Genomic DNA, 20,596 nt, shown 5'->3' with positions numbered 1-20,596 from the left:
TCTTGCTGACAATATACGGGTACACTCGTGGGGTGTTTGGCTAAAGACTCAGCTTCCTGGTAGAAGAATGTACAGACCCAGTTTTAAATAATGGGGGCAACAAGTCGAACAACCAGTAAATGGTCACTTGAAAGGGGTGTATGTGGTCAGGGTACCACATGTTTGCACTATGTTGACAGGGGAGTAACGTGTTGGTACCCTGTTGGTCAATTAAGGTTTTCAAGTCACTTTCTGTTACCCACTGACGTCAGATAAATAATCGTTGCTGTTACGACTAACTAAAACAAGTAGTACACAAATAAACAACCATCACGTTTATGGGTGGGTCCAAATGCTGTGTCTTGAAATTTGTTTTCCTGGAACCCGGTTTGATAATAGAGAACAGTTAGCTTTTCTACCTGACTGACTTACTGACTGACTCCAATGTCGCCCTCACAAACCCATCACTATCTTCTTCAGGGGGATCCCGGGCAGCCAGGAGACAAGGGCTACATCGGACCCAAGGTAAGGCCGTCATCTGTAACATCTTCATAACAATGATACAGACACGTGCACAGTACAACTTTCCCTGGAGGTAGCTATATAATGCATGTGTTCACTCCACATGTAGAATACACAAGGTCAGTCAGCCTAATGAGACGTACAGTCCAGCTCATTGACGAACTCTTCCCCACCGAAGCAGTTCCTATAGTGTCTGCAGTGGGGAGGGTGCCACTCATATAGGCTCATTTATCATGTATGTTAACGTAAACAAAGCAGTATTTTTATGTCACTAACAAGAAACAATAATAAACATATCAGCGAGGTGTCTCCAGTGCTGGTCAGATTGATGTTTTGCCATCTCAGCGTGACCACTGACACCCTATATGAGTCTTTGTGTGCCCTATAAAACCATCGATGTGTTCCTTTACCCACACTACACCTCAGTGTGGTCAGACTGTTGACGCTGTGTAGAGTTACACGTGTTGGGTTGGCTACTCCAGCCGCCCCTGAGGTGGGTCCCGTAGATCGAGGTAGTCGTCAGCCAGCCTGTATGTAAACCTGCACCGTGATGATGGGTATCAGAGAGCCCGATCAGTCGACTCGCTCCAGTACCTCGAGTACACCGACCTCTCTTTACCCAGGAATGTGGAACATCTGTCACCGACTTCTATACTGATCAGATATGGAAATGAGGATATCTGTCTCAAATGTTTCACATGGTTTGCTTTAATGGAGGGGTTAAGCAGACTTGGGTTGAAACCTACTGACTTGTAATTAATGTTACGAGAGCAATCACCAAGTACAAGGAAATGTTTGATTAACACCGAGTTCTAGATTGCGCTAGAGTACCGTAGAATAGGTAAATATATCTACCGTAACCCTCATTTCAAACAAGCTGGCATGTAGTACCTGAAGCACAATTGTTCTTTTCCAAATTGCCGACTGTGCTAGTTTTACAGCACTACCGACATTAGCTGTGAAGGCGCGCATTATGATGTTAAAGTCACAATGCCCTCAGGTAAAGCACTGCTTGAACTTCAAGTGATTTCTGAATGTTTTTTCAACCAACAAGGAGCGAGTAGCACTTCAGGTTAGGATACAAACGAGACTCCGCGTGAGTCAGGACACCGTGTCTCCTTCAGGAGACGGAAGTACTAAGGTATCTAATGGAAACAACTTGCAGTAATCTGATTTACCGTTGCTCGTGTTGTAGGCGCCTGTAGTCTCACAGCAACGTATACAAATACAGTAAGCGATCTCTCATTCACATCTGTCTTGACACTTTGCTATTTCTATACTTTGTGACAAAAAGTCTATTGATTCATATAACGATGACAGTGCTAAGCAGGTCGAAACCCCCATCCACTGGCATAGGTATACGTTCATGGCAGTATCGCAGGATCGTTTGGTAGAACTGATGCAACGCTTGGATAACTTTGTATGCTTAAAATGACCAGGTGTCGCGGAGGCAAGTAAATGGTCTGCATTGATGTTACTTGTTGTTGCCTTGCCTGGCTATATGGAATGAATTAATACAATCAACTGTATCTGGGTATGGTGTAGAAATGCGTCTTGAGCCTTATGTGGTAGAAACACGTACACACACACACACACACACACACACACACACACACACACACACACACACACACACTACAATCAAAATGCTCTCTACTCAGGTGAACACATAATGTTGTGCTGGATAAACAGGAATGTGCCTGATGTATTGCCTGGTATGATGAACCAGATGTGTGTTGCAGGGAGATGAGGGAGAGCGGGGAGAAGCTGGACCTCCAGGAGCCGATGGCACACCAGTGAGTACCTATGTTGTGTAACTACCACCCAATACTCCAACTTTGCGATGAATTTCTGACATATGGGCTTCCTACGAGAGCGTCTACACTTCCAGACGCCCTTCTGTGTCTCTTGGGGCAGTGGAGACACTCTGGTTTGGCATCCCGGCATTAGTGCGGGTCAGTCTAGGCACTACTACGAGTCAGTCTGGGCACCAGTGTGTGTCAGTTTAGGCACTATAACTGGTCAGTCCAGATACCACTGTATGTCAGTTTAGGCACTATTACGGGTCAGTCTGGGCACCACTGTGTGTCAGTCTAGGCACTATTTTACTGGTCAGTCTAGGCACCACTGTATGTCAGTGTAGGCACTATTACGGGTCAGCGTTGACACCATTACGGGTCAGTGTAGGCACTTGGTACTACTACGGGTCAGTCTAGTCACTATTACAGGTCAGTCTAGGTTCTACTACGGGACTTCTTGGGACTTCGTAGGGTCTGCCTCATAAACAATGTTTCGTCCCTCGGGTAGAGATGGCGCAACAGTTTCCCAGCACCGTTCTATCTGTTGTCGTGTATGTAGCCATGGCAGTCATACATATTTCTCGAACGCTGAGATAAATTAAAGTAAGTACACGGTGTCTGTTCCATAGTGTCTTCTGCAGACACCGTATACGCGCTTTGGCAGCAGCGCAAGGAGACACAGAAACCAGACTTGTCCTATAACAGCGCCATCTGGTACAAATAGCTTAGAGAGAAGAAACTGACAATTCCAAATACCTCTGCCCTCTCTTACACAAGGCGTTCCCAGCGCTTCTCTTTGCACAAGCCCCGCCCCCGCGACAACAGTGAAGGACAACACATGAGTGTTTCATTAATTGGTAATTTAGGACTGGGTTAAGACCACGGCGACAGAATTGTGAGCAGCTGTACATGTTTTCTCTTCCATATCATCATTACGTGTTCATTTATTAATCCACCAAACACTCACAATCGTCGTGTCATTACGAAGGGATTAGCAGTGCACGACGCTGACCCTCAATTGGTGCCGAGATATAGTTTTCACCTCCTGAAGGGCCCGTTGTCAGTGACGGAGAGACTCGGCCTGCGACCCTGACAGTGCCAAAATAATATAATGTATTTGGCTCAACACTATTCCTAGCACTTCCGTACGCTGTTTTGACACTTTCGCTGAGGATGTTCACCAAACATTTCACTCCGTCGTTTCAATGTACATAAGTTTAAATGACGCAGAGACATTTGCATCCCTATTCACGGACCACCAGCACCAGTTCGGTGACTGACACGTGTTAACAGGTACTTTGGCTATTTATGTAACTTTGCATAATAATTGAACATTTGGGCCCAGTATTGAGTGAATGTATATTTGCTACCCACGTCGTGGTTGTATACGCTTGGTATGTTTGTGTGTTTACTGACGTAGCAGTAATTGACTTGTGAACATTTGCCCCGAATATCAGCACAGCCTAGAAGAGATGCCTCACGTGATTGGCCTACGCAAGTCTGTCTAGAGTTAATCTACTCGTACTTGTGATCATAAGTAACAGCACTTCGAATGAGTAGGTATACTGTCAGTAATGTACTTGGTTTATCATACATGGTCATCACTATCACTGGTACTACATAATGTCATCACTATCACTGGTGCTACATAATGTTATCATTGTCACGGGTGCTGCAGAATGTCATCACTGTCACTGGTGCTACATAATGTCATCATTGGTCACTGGTGCTACATAATGTTATCATTGGTCACTGGTGCTACATAATGTCATCATTGGTCACTAGTGCTACATAATGTTATCATTGGTCACTGGTGCTACATAATGTCATTATTGGTCACTGGTGCTACATAATGTCATCATTGGTCACTGCTACTACATAATGCCATCACTGATCACTGGTGCTACATAAGCCAATCATTGCCATAGGCACCCCATAATGTCATCATTGTCCCGGGTGCTGCAGAATGTCACAATTGTCAGTAGAGCTGCATAATGTCATCACTGTCACCTGTGCTACGTAATGTCACCTTTGTCACGGGTGCTACTTAATGTGATCATTGTGTGGCATTGCATAATGTCATTATTGTCATAGGAGCTACATACTGTCATTATTGTCATAGGTGCTACATTATGTCATTATTGTGATAGGTACCCCATAATGTCACCATTGGCATTGGTGCTGTAGACTGTCGGTACTGTCACTGGTGCTGCAGAATGTCATCATTGTCACGGGTGCTGCAGAATGTCATCACTGTCACTGGTGCTACATAATGTTATCATTGTCACGGGTGCTGCAGAATGTCATCACTGTCACTGGTGCTACATAATGTTATCATTGTCACGGGTGCTGCAGAATGTTATCACTGTCACTGGTGCTACATAATGTTATCATTGTCACGGGTGCTGCAGAATGTCATCACTGTCACTGGTGCTACATAATGTGATCATTGTCACGGGTGCTGCAGAATGTCACCAATGTCACTAGTGCTACATAATGTGATCATTGTCATTGGTCCTGCAGAATGTCAGTACTGTCACGGTGCTGCAAAATGTCATCAATGTCACTGGTGCTGCATTATGTCATCACTGTCACTGGTACTGCATAATGTCATCATTGTCACTAGTGCTACAGAATGTCATCACTGTCACTGGTACTGCAGAATGTCATCATTGTCATTGATGATGCATATTGGTATTAATGTCCCGTTGTGTAGTGACGGCTGTTACATAAACTTTCTACTTGTAAATTAATGAAAACTCGACCCACTGTGGCCTCGTCCCGAATATGTTCTTAACCTATTAACCGAGTTTAAAATACTCCTGCATACCGCAGCATAGCAAATCGAACATTTCAACATTTCTGGCAAGTAGTTCAACTGAGCATATGTTTTAGTCACGCAGTGTCTCAGCTGAAACAGCTGATGCAGGGCTTCTATACGTGATGCAGAGGGCTGCCCGTGGAGGGGGATTTGGGACAGGATTTCATTAAGCAGGCTAACTAGGCATCAACCGCCTATTTCAATGATATTTGAAAAATGCAACTAAGAGCTAAACGTCTCGAGGACCATACCACAAGCGTATTGTGTTACACCCCATGTGGTACAGGCAGTTACCGCAACTTTCATGTCATGCCTGTTTCCATAATGAGTATTTTTAAAGTGTTTAAACCGTTACCCTCTGGAGAAAGGGAGGCGGGGGCTTCTATATGAAGGGTGCGGTGATCCGGGACTTTGAAACAATGCCTGTGTATGCATCGGCGGTCTGATGGATCTCTTCATCGTTGAAAATGTCGAGAATAGCATCGATCACCATCCATCCCTGCACTGCAGTGTTTGATATAACAGTAGACTGTTCCCGCTCTCTGGACTGACATCAGTTCTATAACAGTAGACTGTTCCCGCTCTCTGGACTGACATCAGTTCTATAACAGTTAAACTTTTCTCCCTCCCTAGACTGACATCAGTTCTATAACAGTTAAACTTTTCTCCCTCCCTAGACTGACATCAGTTCTATAACAGTTAAACTGTTCTCCCTCCCTAGACTGACATCAAGTCTATAACAGTTAAACTGTTCTCCGTCCCTAGACTGACATCAAGTCTATAACAGTTAAACTGTTCTCCGTCCCTAGACTGACATCAGTTCTATAACAGTTAAACTGTTCTCCGTCCCTAGACTGACATCAAGTCTATAACAGTTAAACTTTTCTCCCTCCCTAGACTGACATCAAGTCTATAACAGCTATACTGTTCTCCGTCCCTAGACTGACATCAAGTCTATAACAGTTAAACTGTTCTCCGTCCCTAGACTGACATCAAGTCTATAACAGTCAAACTGTTCTCCGTCCCTAGACTGACATCAAGTCTATAACAGTTAAACTGTTCTCCGTCCCTAGACTGACATCAAGCCTATAACAGTTAAACTGTTCTCCGTCCCTAGACTGACATCAAGTCTATAACAGTTAAACTGTTCTCCGTCCCTAGACTGACATCAAGTCTATAACAGTCAAACTGTTCTCCGTCCCTAGACTGACATCAAGTCTATAACAGTTAAACTGTTCTCCGTCCCTAGACTGACATCAAGTCTATAACAGTTAAACTGTTCTCCGTCCCTAGACTGACATCAAGTCTATAACAGTTAAACTGTTCTCCGTCCCTAGACTGACATCAGTTCTATAACAGTTAAACTTTTCTCCGTCCCTAGACTGACATCAGTTCTATAACAGTTAAACTTTTCTCCGTCCCTAGACTGACATCAGTTCTATAACAGTTAAACTGTTCTCTCTCCCTAGACTGACATCAGTTCAACATATGTCATATTTGGGATTTCACTTTCTCAGTAAAGTACAAATTCTAGTACTTTTTCGGTTGAGTCCCATCCGGGATTCGAACCCGCGCCCCCTCATCCATGTGTGAACCGAAATCGCTGTATTCACGTTGTTTCCAAGGTGAGATGGTTTATGACATTCTTGAGATGACGTCAATAAGAATTGTCCTAATAGTCAAGTCGCCCTTGAGAGTGTCTAAGCGTGTAAGGTCATTGTTGTTTGGAGGTAAACCCCGACGTCATGGAATTTAAACATGTTTGACATTTAGCCTTTAGACGGCGGTACAGCCTTAAAACCTTTCAAGAAATCATGAATTTCTCAAGTCCCACATTTTCCCCACCGACTGTCTCCGTGACCTTGCGTCTGACCTTGAAATAACGTTGCGTTATGAAGGTGGACGGTCCGATTAGTGGATAGGGCGGCACGAACATTGACACATCTAGGACTGACCGCAGTAGTCGCCTTAATATAATGTTTCACTAAGTAGTTTGATGTTATTCATTGTACATACCTGAAACATCAGTCAGGTTTGCCTTTGAGGTGTTATTACACAATGCCATTCAGAAAGTGGTCAAATGTCATATGCTATATTGATATGTATAAAGTTAGCCGCCTACCCCTTCCGGTCCCCGCGACTTTCACAAATATGTAAGTCGGTCATCTGGTAGTCTTAGGCGGCTGACTGCGTGCTGGCGATTAGGTGCCTGACTCTGAGGGTGTGGGTTCGAATCCCGGATGGGGCTCAAGTAAAAAGTACTAGAATTTGGACCTTACTAAGAAAGCGTAATCCCAAATAAAATATGTGTTACATTTGACCACGTTCTAAATGACATTGTGTAATAGCTTTCGGCCCTGGGAGCCGTGCCAATTTAGAGCTCATCTCTACAAAGCCCACAGTCTAGACTACCAGTTGTCCGACTTTCATTGTTGTGGAAGTCGCGGTGGCTGAGCGGGCTAGGCGGCTGACTGTGTGCTGGCGATTAGGTGCCTGACGCTGAGGGTGTGGGTTCAAATCTCGGATAGGGCTCAACTCACAAAAGTACTAGAATTTGCACTTTACTAAGAAAGAGTAATCCCATATGTTACTTTAAGGTGTCAATTGCTGGTTGTTGCAGGGCCCAGCCGGTGTACAAGGCAACCCAGGACTGCCCGGGGCCGATGGAATCAAGGTAGGTTCAGTTTGCTGGAGGGGAAGAGACAGCTCAATACAATTACCGTGCCAATATTCAAATGTTTCTATTAACAGCAGAACACCAATTTCCTCAATGTTTAGACCACCTCACCCCATCACACCCCATCTCACCCCATCTCACCGAGGCAACCTCCCCCAACTTACAACTCTCACTCTCTCACTCGTATGGTAGTACTGCTGTTTTATGTTATTGCGACACAGCACACAGTGCCTCTGACGGGAACGCTCAGGTGTACACGATGTGTATCTCCGAATCCTAACCACAAATATGTCGATCTGAACACTGAGTTTCCTATACAGCAATCATCTATAGCGGATGGACGCTAGATTCAACGTTCACCCATTTCGATTCGTTTTTATCCGATCTGTCCAACTTTCGTCTCATCTTGCAGTGAACTATAGCGAGCAGGTCCTCTCTTAGTGAAGAGTAAGTGAGGGGTACTTACCAATACGGGACGGATAACGACTTAAATTCTACGATGATGTGGCGTAACCCTTCTATGCTGTCAAAACTCAACATTAGTTATCTAGTTATCTTACATTACGATCGTTAAACATCCAGTCTTTAAAATTCTCTCACGAACAATTCATACACTTTTTGAGTAACCATCGCCCTCCCAGGACACAACCCTGCTTCCTGACTCCATAAAACAGCGCCACTCTCTGTACAGCACACTTCACAATCCTCTTACCCCTCCATGTTTACACCTCCCAGTAACAAACATGCAATTATTCCGTTAGTAAGTTATTCTTCCAAATAGTTTACATAGTCACCGCTCCCTCCCCTCCCCTCCCCTCTCTCCCGTGCACGAGAGACCGGTGGAGCGTTCTCCTCGCCGCGAGCCTGCGATACATATCACGACTACTGTCTGTCCGGCGCTCTTTTTCCCTCGCCAGTAGTGACTGCAGGACATACGGGAGGAGCGTGTGTACGGGAGGTCGATATGAGGGAGATACTACCGTTCCGGTTGCTACTCCTAGTGCACATAGCTACCTTCCCTTCATTGCAACAGTCCTCACGAGTACGGTATCTCTACTTTAAGGGGGACCCAGGCGAGAGGGGTAGAGACGGAGGCAGAGGACCCCCCGGGACCGACGGCCGACCGGTGAGTACCTTTCTACATCTATGGAGTATACAAGAATATAGCGCTGTTATCGCAGGTATGTGCATGTATGCATATATTCCTGTTAGGTATCTCAGGTATGCAGATACTGATGTAAGACACTGTAGGTATGTGTGCCAACTATGTGCAGGGGGGACGGCCGTATGGGACGGATGGCATCTCAAACAGAAGTGGAGTTTTTGAAAAACGTGATTGTGTAAAGTTCTCGGTTGACGTTTATAGATATACTAAGGGAGAAAAGTCACCGTAGCAGCGTCTGTGTTGTATGTTATGCTGCAAGTGAGGTTGTTGCTGTCAACGTTAGTTGTGGTTGTACACGTGTCTTACTCATGTCGTGGAGAATTCGTGGGATGACGAGGAGATATCACAAAGTATCATTGTCCATAGTTACTGTCTCCTGACGATATCTACACATACTATTGTCTTAACCCTTTCGTTATTGCACGTCTACATGAGTGGTCTTCGTCACAAAGTATCATTGTCCATAGTTACTGTCTCCTGACGATATCTACAGATACCATTGTCTTAACCCTTTCGTTGTTGCACGTCTACATGAGTGGTCTTCGTCACAAAGTATCATTGTCCATAGTTACTGTCTCCTGACGATATCTACAGATACCATTGTCTTAACCCTTTCGTTGTTGCACGTCTACATGAGTGGTCTTCGTCACAAAGTATCATTGTCCATAGTTACTGTCTCCTGACGATATCTACAGATACCATTGTCTTAACCCTTTCGTTGTTGCACGTCTACATGAGTGGTCTTCGTCACAAAGTATCATTGTCCATAGTTACTGTCTCCTGACGATATCTACAGATACTATTGTCTTAACCCTTTCGTTATTGCACGTCTACATGAGTGGTCTTCGTCACAAAGTATCATTGTCCATAGTTACTGTCTCCTGACGATATCTACAGATACTATTGTCTTAACCCTTTCGTTATTGCACGTCTACATGAGTGGTCTTCGTCACAAAGGAAAGGTTTTCATATGTCTTTCTGATGGTGAATACACAAGACAAGGAGCGTAAGGTTATCGTTGGTAGCGATGTACGTAACTTGTTACAAAGATAAATGACTTCCCACGGCAGAGTACTGCAGCGTGACACTGCTCTCTCCTGCCTTGCTAGCCTACATGCTTTTCTGTGTTGTGCTTGACTAACCAAGATGCTACTCTCTGATGGTTCCCAGCCTCTCCACATGCTACTCTCTGATTGTACCCAGGTACACCTGATACTACTCTATGCCGGTGCCTGGCTAGTGCAGATGCTACTCTATGCTGGTGTCCGGCTAATGTAGATACTAGTCTTTGCTGGTGTCTGGCTGGTCTAGATGCTACTCTATGCTGGTGTCTGGCTAGTCTAGATACTACTTTATGCTGGTGGTCGGCTAGTTCAGATGCTACTCTATGCTGGTGCCCGACTAGTCTAGATACTATTTTATGCTGGTGTCCGGCTAATCCAGATGCTACTCTATGCTGGTGTCCGGTTAGTCCATATGCTACTCTATGCTGGTGCCCGGCCTGTCCAGACACTACTTTATGCTTGTGGCCGGCTAGTCCAGATGCTACTCAATGCTGGTGGCCGGCTAGTCTAGATACTACTTTATGCTGGTGGCCGGCTAATCCACATGCTACTCTATGCTGGTGTCCGGTTAGTTTAGATACTACTTTATGCTGGTGTCCGGTTAGTCTAGATACTACCCTATGCTGGTGCCCGGCTAGTCCAGACACTACTGTGTGCTTGTGGCCGGCTAGTCCAGATGCTACTCTATGCTGGTGGCCGGCTAGTCTAGATACTACTTTACGCTGGTGTCCAGCTAATCCAGATACTACTTTATGCTGGTGCCAGACTAGTCTAGATACTACTTTACGCTGGTGTCCAGCTAATCCAGATACTACTTTATGCTGGTGCCAGACTAGTCTAGATACTACTTTACGCTGGTGTCCAGCTAATCCAGATACTACTTTATGCTGGTGCCAGACTAGTCTAGATACTACTTTACGCTGGTGTCCAGCTAATCCAGATACTACTTTATGCTGGTGCCAGACTAGTCTAGATACTACTTTATGCTGGTGCCAGACTAGTCTAGATACTACTTTACGCTGGTGTCCAGCTAATCCAGATACTACTTTATGTAGTTTCTAGATACTACTTTATGCTGGTGCCAGACTAGTCTAGATACTACTTTACGCTGGTGTCCAGCTAATCCAGATACTACTTTATGTAGTTTCTAGATACTACTTTATGCTGGTGCCAGACTAGTCTAGATACTACTTTATGCTGGTGTCCGGTTAGTCCAGATGCTACTCTATGCTGGTGTCCGGCTAGTCCAGATGCTACTCAATGCTGGTGGCCGGCTAGTCTAGATACTACTTTATGTAGTTTCTAGATACTACTCTATGCTGGTGCCCGGCTAGTCTAGATACTACTCTATGCTGGTGTCCGGCTAGTCCAGATGCTACTCTATGCTGGTGCCCGGATTCCCATGTGATGGTGCCTGGCTTCCTCTGATGCTGTCTAACTCAGCCAATAAGCAGGGCACGCTGAACTGATCAGCGGAGCGCGTCCTTCTGAGGGAGTACCGAGTTCTGCAATCCCGTGTTATGATGACGGGAATGTAACAAATGTGCAAGTTAGCGTTTTAGTTGTGGTATATTTTGTTCTAGACCTACATTTCTCCAAGGCCATGTCGTACAAGATTTCAGCTCTACCATGACGAGTGTAAGGGTCGCTCTTTTTTCACATCTTCACGGCGTACTTTGTAAATATATATTTTTTTGTTCTGGCAGAAGATAGGCCGTCAGTCCCACAGGGTGATTGTTATAGAGTCTTTCCTCTATTCATGTTTGTGTAATGTGTGTAACTAGCCATGTAGGTTGTTTTGTGAGTGTATTACATTACAAGCGTTACACACATATATCAGGCAGGGTTGTTTTTTTTAAAACGGCTATATGCGTAAGGAAGCTGTGTGACAGAGTGGGAGGACAGAGTTTGTTGACCTGTTTATATATATCTCCCGTGCCTACTATCTACTCAGCATCGCCTAAACCCTCTCACTGCGATCTACTGTAGGCTTACACAGTCGGCCGTGTAATGTACCCGATTAGCACAGGCTGTACACCATTCCTTCATCTGATGTACTCTGTATCACAATCGTCCAACGTTCCCCGTTCTCACCAGCAAATCTGTACTCCATACACATCAGCGTATCCTGCACGCCACTCACCGCTGTACCTTTCCTGACTATATATCGTCTACGATGCCTCTGTTCTGACTAGCGTCTACTGTATCTCAATTCTTCTGACTAGCGTCTACTGTATCTCAATTCTTCTGACTAGCGTCTACTGTATCTCAATTCTTCTGACTAGCGTCTACTGTACCTCCGTCCTTCTGACTAGCGTCTACTGTATCTCAATTCTTCTGACTAGCGTCTACTGTACCTCCGTCCTTCTGACTAGCGTCTATTGTATCTCAATTCTTCTGACTAGCGTCTACTGTACCTCCGTCCTTCTGACTAGCCTCTACTGTACCTCCGTCCTTCTGACTAGCGTCTACTGTATCTTAATTCTTCTGACTAGCGTCTACTGTATCTCAATTCTTCTGACTAGCGTCTACTGTACCTCCGTCCTTCTGACTAGCGTCTACTGTACCTCCGTTCTTCTGACTAGCGTCTACTGTACCTCCGTCCTTCTGACTAGCGTCTACTGTATCTCAATTCTTCTGACTAGCGTCTACTGTACCTCCGTCCTTCTGACTAGCGTCTACTGTACCTCCGTCCTTCTGACTAGCGTCTACTGTATCTTAATTCTTCTGACTAGCGTCTACTGTATCTCAATTCTTCTGACTAGCGTCTACTGTACCTCCGTCCTTCTGACTAGCGTCTACTGTACCTCCGTCCTTCTGACTAGCGTCTACTGTACCTCCGTCCTTCTGACTAGCGTCTACTGTACCTCCGTCCTTCTGACTAGCGTCTACTGTATCTCCATGCTTCTGACTAGCGTCTACTGTACCTCCGTCCTTCTGACTAGCGTCTACTGTACCTCCGTCCTTCTGACTAGCGTCTACTGTATCTCAATTCTTCTGACTAGCGTCTACTGTACCTACGTCCTTCTGACTAGCGTCTACTGTATCTCAATTCTTCTGACTAGCGTCTACTGTACCTCCGTCCTTCTGACTAGCGTCTACTGTATCTTAATTCTTCTGACTAGCGTCTACTGTACCTCCGTCCTTCTGACTAGCGTCTACTGTACCTCCGTCCTTCTGACTAGCGTCTACTGTATCTCAATTGTTCTGACTAGCGTCTACTGTACCTCCGTCCTTCTGACTAGCGTCTACTGTACCTCCGTCCTTCTGACTAGCGTCTACTGTATCTCAATTCTTCTGACTAGCGTCTACTGTACCTCCATTTTGGAGTAGCCGCTACTATGTCTTCATTCTGACTAGCATCTCGTATACCGCCATACTGACCAGCGTCTAGTGTGCCCCCATTCTGACTAGCGGCTACTGCACCTCCATTCTGTCTAACGTCTACTGTATTCAGTCTAGTGTCTACTGTATCTCCATTCATCTGACTAGCGTCTACTGTACCTCCATGCTTCTGACTAGCGTCTACTGTACCTCCATTCTTTTGACTAACGTCTGCTGTATCTCCTTTCATCTGACTAGCGTCTACTGTACTTCCATTCAACTGACTAGCGTCTACTTACCTCCATTCATCTGACTAGCGTCTACGTACCTCCATTCTTCTGACTAGCATCTATTGTACCTCCATTCTTTTGATTAGCGTCTACCGTATCTCCATTCTTTTGCCTGGCGTCTACTGTACCTCCATGCTTCTGACTAGCGTCTACTGTACCTCCATTCTTCTGACTAGCGTCAACTGTACCTCCGTCCTTCTGACTAGCGTCTACTGTATCTCCATGCTTCTGACTAGCGTCTACTGTACCTCCGTCCTTCTGACTAGCGTCTACTGTACCTCCATTCTTCTGACTAGCGTCTATTGTACCTCCATTCTTCTGACTAGCGTCTACTGTACTTCCATTCTTTTCACTAGCGTCTACTGTACCTCCATTCTTTTCACTACCGTCTACTGTATCCCCATGCTTCTGATTAGCGTCTACTGTATCTCCATGCTTCTGACTAGCGTCTACTGTACATCTATTCAATTTAGTGTCTACTGTACCTCCGTTCTTCTGACTAGTGTCTACTGTACCTCCATTCTTCTGACTAGCGTCTACTGAACCTGTATTCATCCGACTAGCTTCTGCTGTACCTAAACAATAGCGCCTAGTGTATCTCCTTTCTCTCTATCGTCCTTTATACCTCCATTTTGACTAGTGTCTTGTGTATCCCCGTCCTCTGCCCATAGCGATGCCTGTGATCCCGTGTACAGCACAGTGTCCCCTTGACACCAGCCACCTCCAACCGCCACCACATCCTGTTGCCCACTGACTTGTTAATATTGCATAATATCTCCTGTTACGGAAATGTAGTTCGAGTATATGCTCTCCTGCTATAGGGAACTGTTGTTGGGACGAAAGCTTTGGGTGTTTGTCATATAGCATCTACCGGCGTTGTTCAGCTTGCATGAAGAGATCCGTTGTCTTGGAGTGTAGCAGAGGTTGGATATCTGAGCTACTTAGCATGCCATCAAGTCAAACTATGCACATGTTGACTGTTAAACAGTTTGCATATTGTTTAAGTTCTAAACATTGAAACATGAAATTGAAATATTTTCTGTGAAAAGATGACATGAACATATCTCATATTCAAGTCTTATCATACTGAGTTTTCTACGACAGCTGTATGGACTTTCACCCAAAGCCTTCTGGGTTGTTGGTGGTGGTGGCAATAAAGTGACGGACGTACGCCACTGAGGTCTCACTTGTATGTATGGTCATCACATCGTGGCACAGTATCCCTTCAGGCAGGTTCCCATGGAAATTTAATGTTCATTATATGCTGTAGCATTATAGAACATGATCTGCAACAGAGTTTAAGGTGATAGATTGAGTATGGTTTTACGCCGCTTTAACCTCTACACCAGCAATGACCCGGATGACACGAGGGAAATGAAGGTAAAGACAGTCAGTTTGTATGATATATATGAATCTGTTGGAGTGGGTGAGTGAATACAGTGTGACGACACCGATCCTAGCGTGACTCCAACATATATGCCGAGAACGTAAGGTGTGTTATCCACGGTAACGGCTTCTCAGAGAGGTGTAACGGGACTGTGGCACGGAGATCACCAGAACATACGCGATTCTTCCTAATGTGTTATTTGTAAGAGGAGTTGAAGTATATGGCCCGTAACGGTGGTTCCGTTACCCGGCTGCTGGGGCATCCACGAGGTATTTATGTGCTTCGCTGCTTAAATAGACGGCGGTGCAAACACGTGACGCAGTTTATACCAGTGATTAAACTATTCCAAAGAGGTGTTAATTGTCATACATATATTTCCTAATGTAATGATAGCGTTCCCTCAAACAGGTAGTAAAGAATTACTTGTTCGGAAAATTGTATATCCTTACTCGGCGCCGAATGCGAGACGCCGTGAGGCCTGCATGCTGATATATGCTAGAGTCTGTGCATCTGTTGGAGTAACTGTTCACTGAATCTACTCGCAGACGCTTCTGTGAATGAGATCGGGTTTAGCGGGTCACCGGCGAGACTGGTGCTGTCGAGCTTCCAACTGTGTCAGCACTGGGATGAACACACAAGTGCTTCTATGTCAAGATGTTCGAGGTGTTACGAATACAGGTGTACAGATGTATATACAAACAGGCGTTCAAGGCCTGTATAAAGGAAATAATTACAAATAATGTGTGCGCGCATGAGTGCGTTTGTGTGTGTGAGAGAGAAAGAGAGAGAGAGAGAGACGGTGTGCAATATAGAAAGAGTTTACGGACTATATTGAACCAGATGTTCAGCATACATATTTAGTTTATATCAGAAAAGGTGTTCAGGATATATATTGAAGGTGTTTAGTACATACAGATAGGTAGGGGCTCATGGTTGACATGTATGCGAGTGTACATGATTGACATGTATACGGGTGTTCAGGATTGACATGTTTACGGGTGTTCAAGATGTATACGTAGCGCATGTGTAAACATGCACGTGAACAGCTACGTAAAGATATGGTCAGTAGCTAAGTGTGTTGATGTGTATTGCAGAACATGTATGTTTAATTTTGTCAGTTGTTGATAAGCATTTTAGAAATGTTGTGAAACGCTGCGAGTTTTACATTCATATAAACGCCGGGTGTTGTGCGGCATGTGCATTCTTACAAACACCGAATTAAAACCTTGCGACTTGCACATTCTTACAAACACCGGATGAAATCCCTGTGATTTGCACATTCTTACAAACACCGGATGAAATCCCTGTGATTTGCACATTCTTACAAACACCGGATGAAATCCCTGTGACTTGCACATTCTTACAAACACCGAATGTTCGTAAAATCGTGACACCAGGGTTTAGGTTTATATATAAACAAACATGGACGAAACTCTATGAACAGGCCGAGTTCTGAGAGCGATTGGAATGTCTGCATACCATATCGAGCATCGCGCCTTGTCAGTGTCATGTCTTCATTTCTGTACAAGCACCGACTTTCACGTCTTAACTAAAACATACACGCTTTCATTAAAATATAACCACTTATTTACCTGTCACAAGATGGTGTGTAGCATACATGCTACAGCGAACTTCACAGATTCGCGCGGTGCTTGGAGGGTCTCTCCAGCAGACAGACAAGCGTCGATAGTTTCTCAAGATGTTATATCCAGATATTCGAGTCTTCATGTCTGTAGTGACTGGTCAAGTTGTAGTTCTGCATTCCTCGATGCGCTTGGATCACTTCAGTCTCCAACAGGTCAGTGACCCTGCTGTTCTCGGTACTGAGTGAGTGAGTGAGGAGGGACAGAGTGCAACGTGCGTCATTTCCGCTGTAATGTCACAACATTGGCCTTCTGTAGTTATCTCATGGTACATACACAAGCGTCAAGTAATGACTGACAGTTGTCGTGGTATAACGGCGTACGGAGATTTCTCTAACAGTCGATGGGATGGGATAGCATCAGTTCAGTGACATTAGCCAGGTGCAGACTGACATTCTCAAGGGTACAATAGTGCCAGGTGCAGACTGACATTCTCAAGGGTACAATAGTGCCAGATGCAAACTGACATTCTCAAGGGTACAATAGTGCCAGGTGTAGACTGACATTCTCAAGGGTACAATAGTGCCAGGTGCAGACTGACATTCTCAAGGGTACAATAGCGCCAGGTGCAGACTGACATTCTCAAGGGTACAATAGTGCCAGGTGCAGACTGACATTCTCAAGGGTACAATAGTGCCAGGTGCAGACTGACGTTCTCAAGGGTACAATAGTGCCAGGTGGAGACTGACATTCTCAAGGGTACAATAGTGCCAGGTGCAGACTGACATTCTCAAGGGTACAATAGTGCCAGATGCAGACTGACATTCTCAAGGGTACAATAGTGCCAGGTGCAGACTGACATTCTCAAGGGTACAATAGTGCCAGGTGCAGACTGACATTCTCAAGGGTACAATAGTGCCAGGTGCAGACTGACATTCTCAAGGGTACAATAGTGCCAGGTGTAGAACAATACTCTTGAGAGTACAATACTATTAGGCGTAGAATGACATGCTTAAGGGTATAATAGTATCAGGTGTAGAAGTGCATTATGAAATGTACAATAACGTCAATTATCGAATGATATTCTTAAGGGTACATCAGCGACAGGTGTTGACTGACAGTTGTCGTCCTACAGTAGCGTCAGGGGTGTTTTGAGAGGTAACAGTTCTGTCTGATCAGCTTGATGTGGCCTGTAGTATGTTGTCAAGGCACAAGGCTTCTCAGAGAGCTCGAACACCGTGGGAGGGTGGCTTGACCGACATACCAGATAGACCCCGCGGTGGGCACACAATAGACGCTGCATAAAAAATGCTGCCCATGTTTTGTCGCGTCTTGATGATAAGGTGTACTGAACGTCCAGATGCCTCTTTCTGCCAACGTCTCATGTCTACATACGACCAGATGGCGACTTTATGAGATACCTCACGGTGTCCCAACGATAGGATGTCGAGCACGTCAGTGTCCCAACGATAGGATGGCGATTTTATGGAACACCTCACAGAGTCCAAACGACCAGATGTCGAGCACGTCAGTGTCCCAACGACCAGATGGCAACTTTATGTCCACCTCAAAGTGTCCAAACGACCAGATGGCGCCTTAACTGAACACCTCACAGTGTCCAAACGACCAGATGGCGCCTTAACTGAACACCTCACAGTGCCCGAAAGAGCAAATGCTTGCTGCTTCCAAACCGTTCCTGATCATACATGGCGGCTGTCTTTTGTTCAGCAGATATGTCTCACATAAGTTACGCCTGTGACGTCCCATCTGTCATGTCAGACCTCAAGGGTGTTCGCCACAACCTCATGCCCCCCCCCCCCCCCCATGACCATTCGTAGAAATGTACAGTTGGGAAAGAAGTTTGAGTGACAGCTTATTACGGCTGACGTCACGTGTCTTTTTGGGTGCTGATAGGTTACATTCCCACTCTTGGTTTCATTCCTGGCTTAACCCCTTGGATGCCGAGGTTTTTTTTCAGGCGCACATTTTCATAAAGTTTGAAAAGTGAACGTTGTGCGAGATTTGCGCTCGCGTGGTCCTGGATCTGCGTACGGCTATGAAATTGCACAGACATGTAGGATATTTGATTTCCTATCCGTTGGTATAAATATAATTGCGGCTACCTCAGGGGTTTGAGAAATAGACACTGCTAAAAGTTGTCCAAAACTTTTGTGTGTGTTCAAAAACAGTAAATTTCTCAGTTTTTAGTCGTGCACCAATAAAAGCACTCTGCTACGATTTTTTTAATTTGGCATCTTTACGGAAAGTGTGAGCGAAGAAAACCAAACTATTCCAACACAAATTTCCCCAATGTGAGAGGATACCTTTTGGTAGTTTCACAATTTGTAAGAAAAGATGCAAGTGTACTACATCAAAAATCAGGCAATAGCGATTTGGATGTCCTTATCCGATATATATTTTAGTTCTTAGATTCCCATATTCTCCTGTTTGTGTATATGTATTTTTATTAATTTTCCATCATTATTAACGGAGTAAAAGCCACATTTTCAAACGTATTGAAATAACTGAAAATAATGCGACATTTTAGTTGACGTCACAGCATGTTTTGTGCATTTTGTGACGTCGGAAAAAGACTACTCTGGTTGCTGATTAGTATATATCTAACCTAATTTCCACTCAATGTGTAAAAGATTTCGGCTTCGGTGTCAGAATTCAACACTTTTCAGCCAAAATATAAAATGAATGGTATTATCACTGAAATAGTGTCCTGAATATATCAACAATTACACGGTTTTACTACATATCTTATTGTGAGCAACACGCGCACCTGCCTAGCATCAATTTAGCATAAATGAAAATTTCACAACACCTGAATATTCATTGAGTATTCATTTAGGAAAAAGACTTTTCTTCTCATGATTACGAAATCAATTCCCTTCATAAGTATGCAATGAAAGGTACAAAGAGGTCGATGTTTCAGTAAAGAAGTATTAGAAAATGGACGTAATGCTTGTCCAAATTAAGACTTGACCTGATGTATATATTTTTAATAATTTCCGTATAAATATTGTTTGAGTTAGACATTCTGCCATCAGATATATTTTAATCGCACTTGAATTGACTTTATTATCGAAAAACAATGATAATGAATCATGAAACGTTTTGACAAACTCGCACCTGGTCAATTAATATTGATAATAGTTTTGTCTATAAAAACGACACGAACCAATACAATGAACAAGACAATTCCTTTAAATAGTAGTATGTGTGCCCCTACATTTCATAAAATGTACAAATCATTTTCATTAATATTATCCGTTTTACTTCTAAGTTGGAATTAAATCGTTGTTTTTTAACCTGTTGATATGAAACTGCAATATTTGTCCCAACGTACTGAATATTGCACATCACGGGAACTAAAGCACATGTTGCAGTAATGGCTACGTGTGATCTTCCAACACTTGTGTAGAGGCTTAAAATGTGGTATAATACACTTACTTAGACAGTTTCCCATGTAAATATTATTCAAACAATCAAAAGCTTTCAAAGAATAAAAACGGATACCTTATATCCACACATGATATGGTGTTGAACATGGATATACGTAGATACTGAAATCAGTTTCATGAAAAAATATCTGAACGATGCGCAAAATATACATCACAATACTAAAAGTGCAATCGGAATGGTATGGGCATTGTGTTTACTCTTGTTCAACCGACCTTCACCTCAAAGAAATTGCCTAATATGTGCAACAATGTTGACGTATGACATCACTACCGATGACCGATTTCTTTCAAAATGGCGGCTTCGCTGAGAAGGGTACACAGGATTTTGCGACGACATTTTGCTTGATTCAGGGATCTTTTGTATATAAATGTGAGATGTAAGTAATCAGAATTATTTTAACTATCTGTGTATTGTGATATGTTCTTATCGTTTACATTGTAAATGACGGAAGAAGCCAGAAATGCCGATAAGTACCGTTGTCGTTCTGCGTGATTTTGCGTCAGTCATGGCGTCA

General features: G+C 44.2%; 2 protein-coding genes across 8 annotated transcripts in view; one reads left to right on the top strand and one right to left on the bottom strand.

Moving 5' to 3' along the window:
* LOC137290580 (large ribosomal subunit protein uL13m-like) overlaps positions 1–20,596 on the bottom strand; it is a 421,196-nt gene that overhangs the window by 363,858 nt on the left and 36,742 nt on the right. The gene's annotated exons all lie outside the window — the stretch shown is intronic.
* The window catches only part of LOC137290319 (collagen alpha-1(IX) chain-like), a 158,235-nt gene that overhangs the window by 119,361 nt on the left and 18,278 nt on the right, over positions 1–20,596 (top strand). For all 7 annotated transcript variants that reach the window (XM_067821149.1, XM_067821146.1, XM_067821148.1 and 4 more), the window contains 4 exons: positions 460–504; positions 2,244–2,297; positions 7,742–7,795; positions 8,862–8,924. In XM_067821149.1, the coding sequence (XP_067677250.1) occupies positions 460–504; positions 2,244–2,297; positions 7,742–7,795; positions 8,862–8,924 (216 nt within the window). The remainder of the gene's footprint in view (positions 1–459; positions 505–2,243; positions 2,298–7,741; positions 7,796–8,861; positions 8,925–20,596) is intronic.

Source organism: Haliotis asinina, chromosome 7, assembly GCF_037392515.1.
Source record: "Haliotis asinina isolate JCU_RB_2024 chromosome 7, JCU_Hal_asi_v2, whole genome shotgun sequence".
NCBI classification, from domain to species: domain Eukaryota; kingdom Metazoa; phylum Mollusca; class Gastropoda; order Lepetellida; family Haliotidae; genus Haliotis; species Haliotis asinina.
Note: the sequence above shows the minus strand (reverse complement) of the source record. Positions and strands in the feature narration are given on the sequence as shown.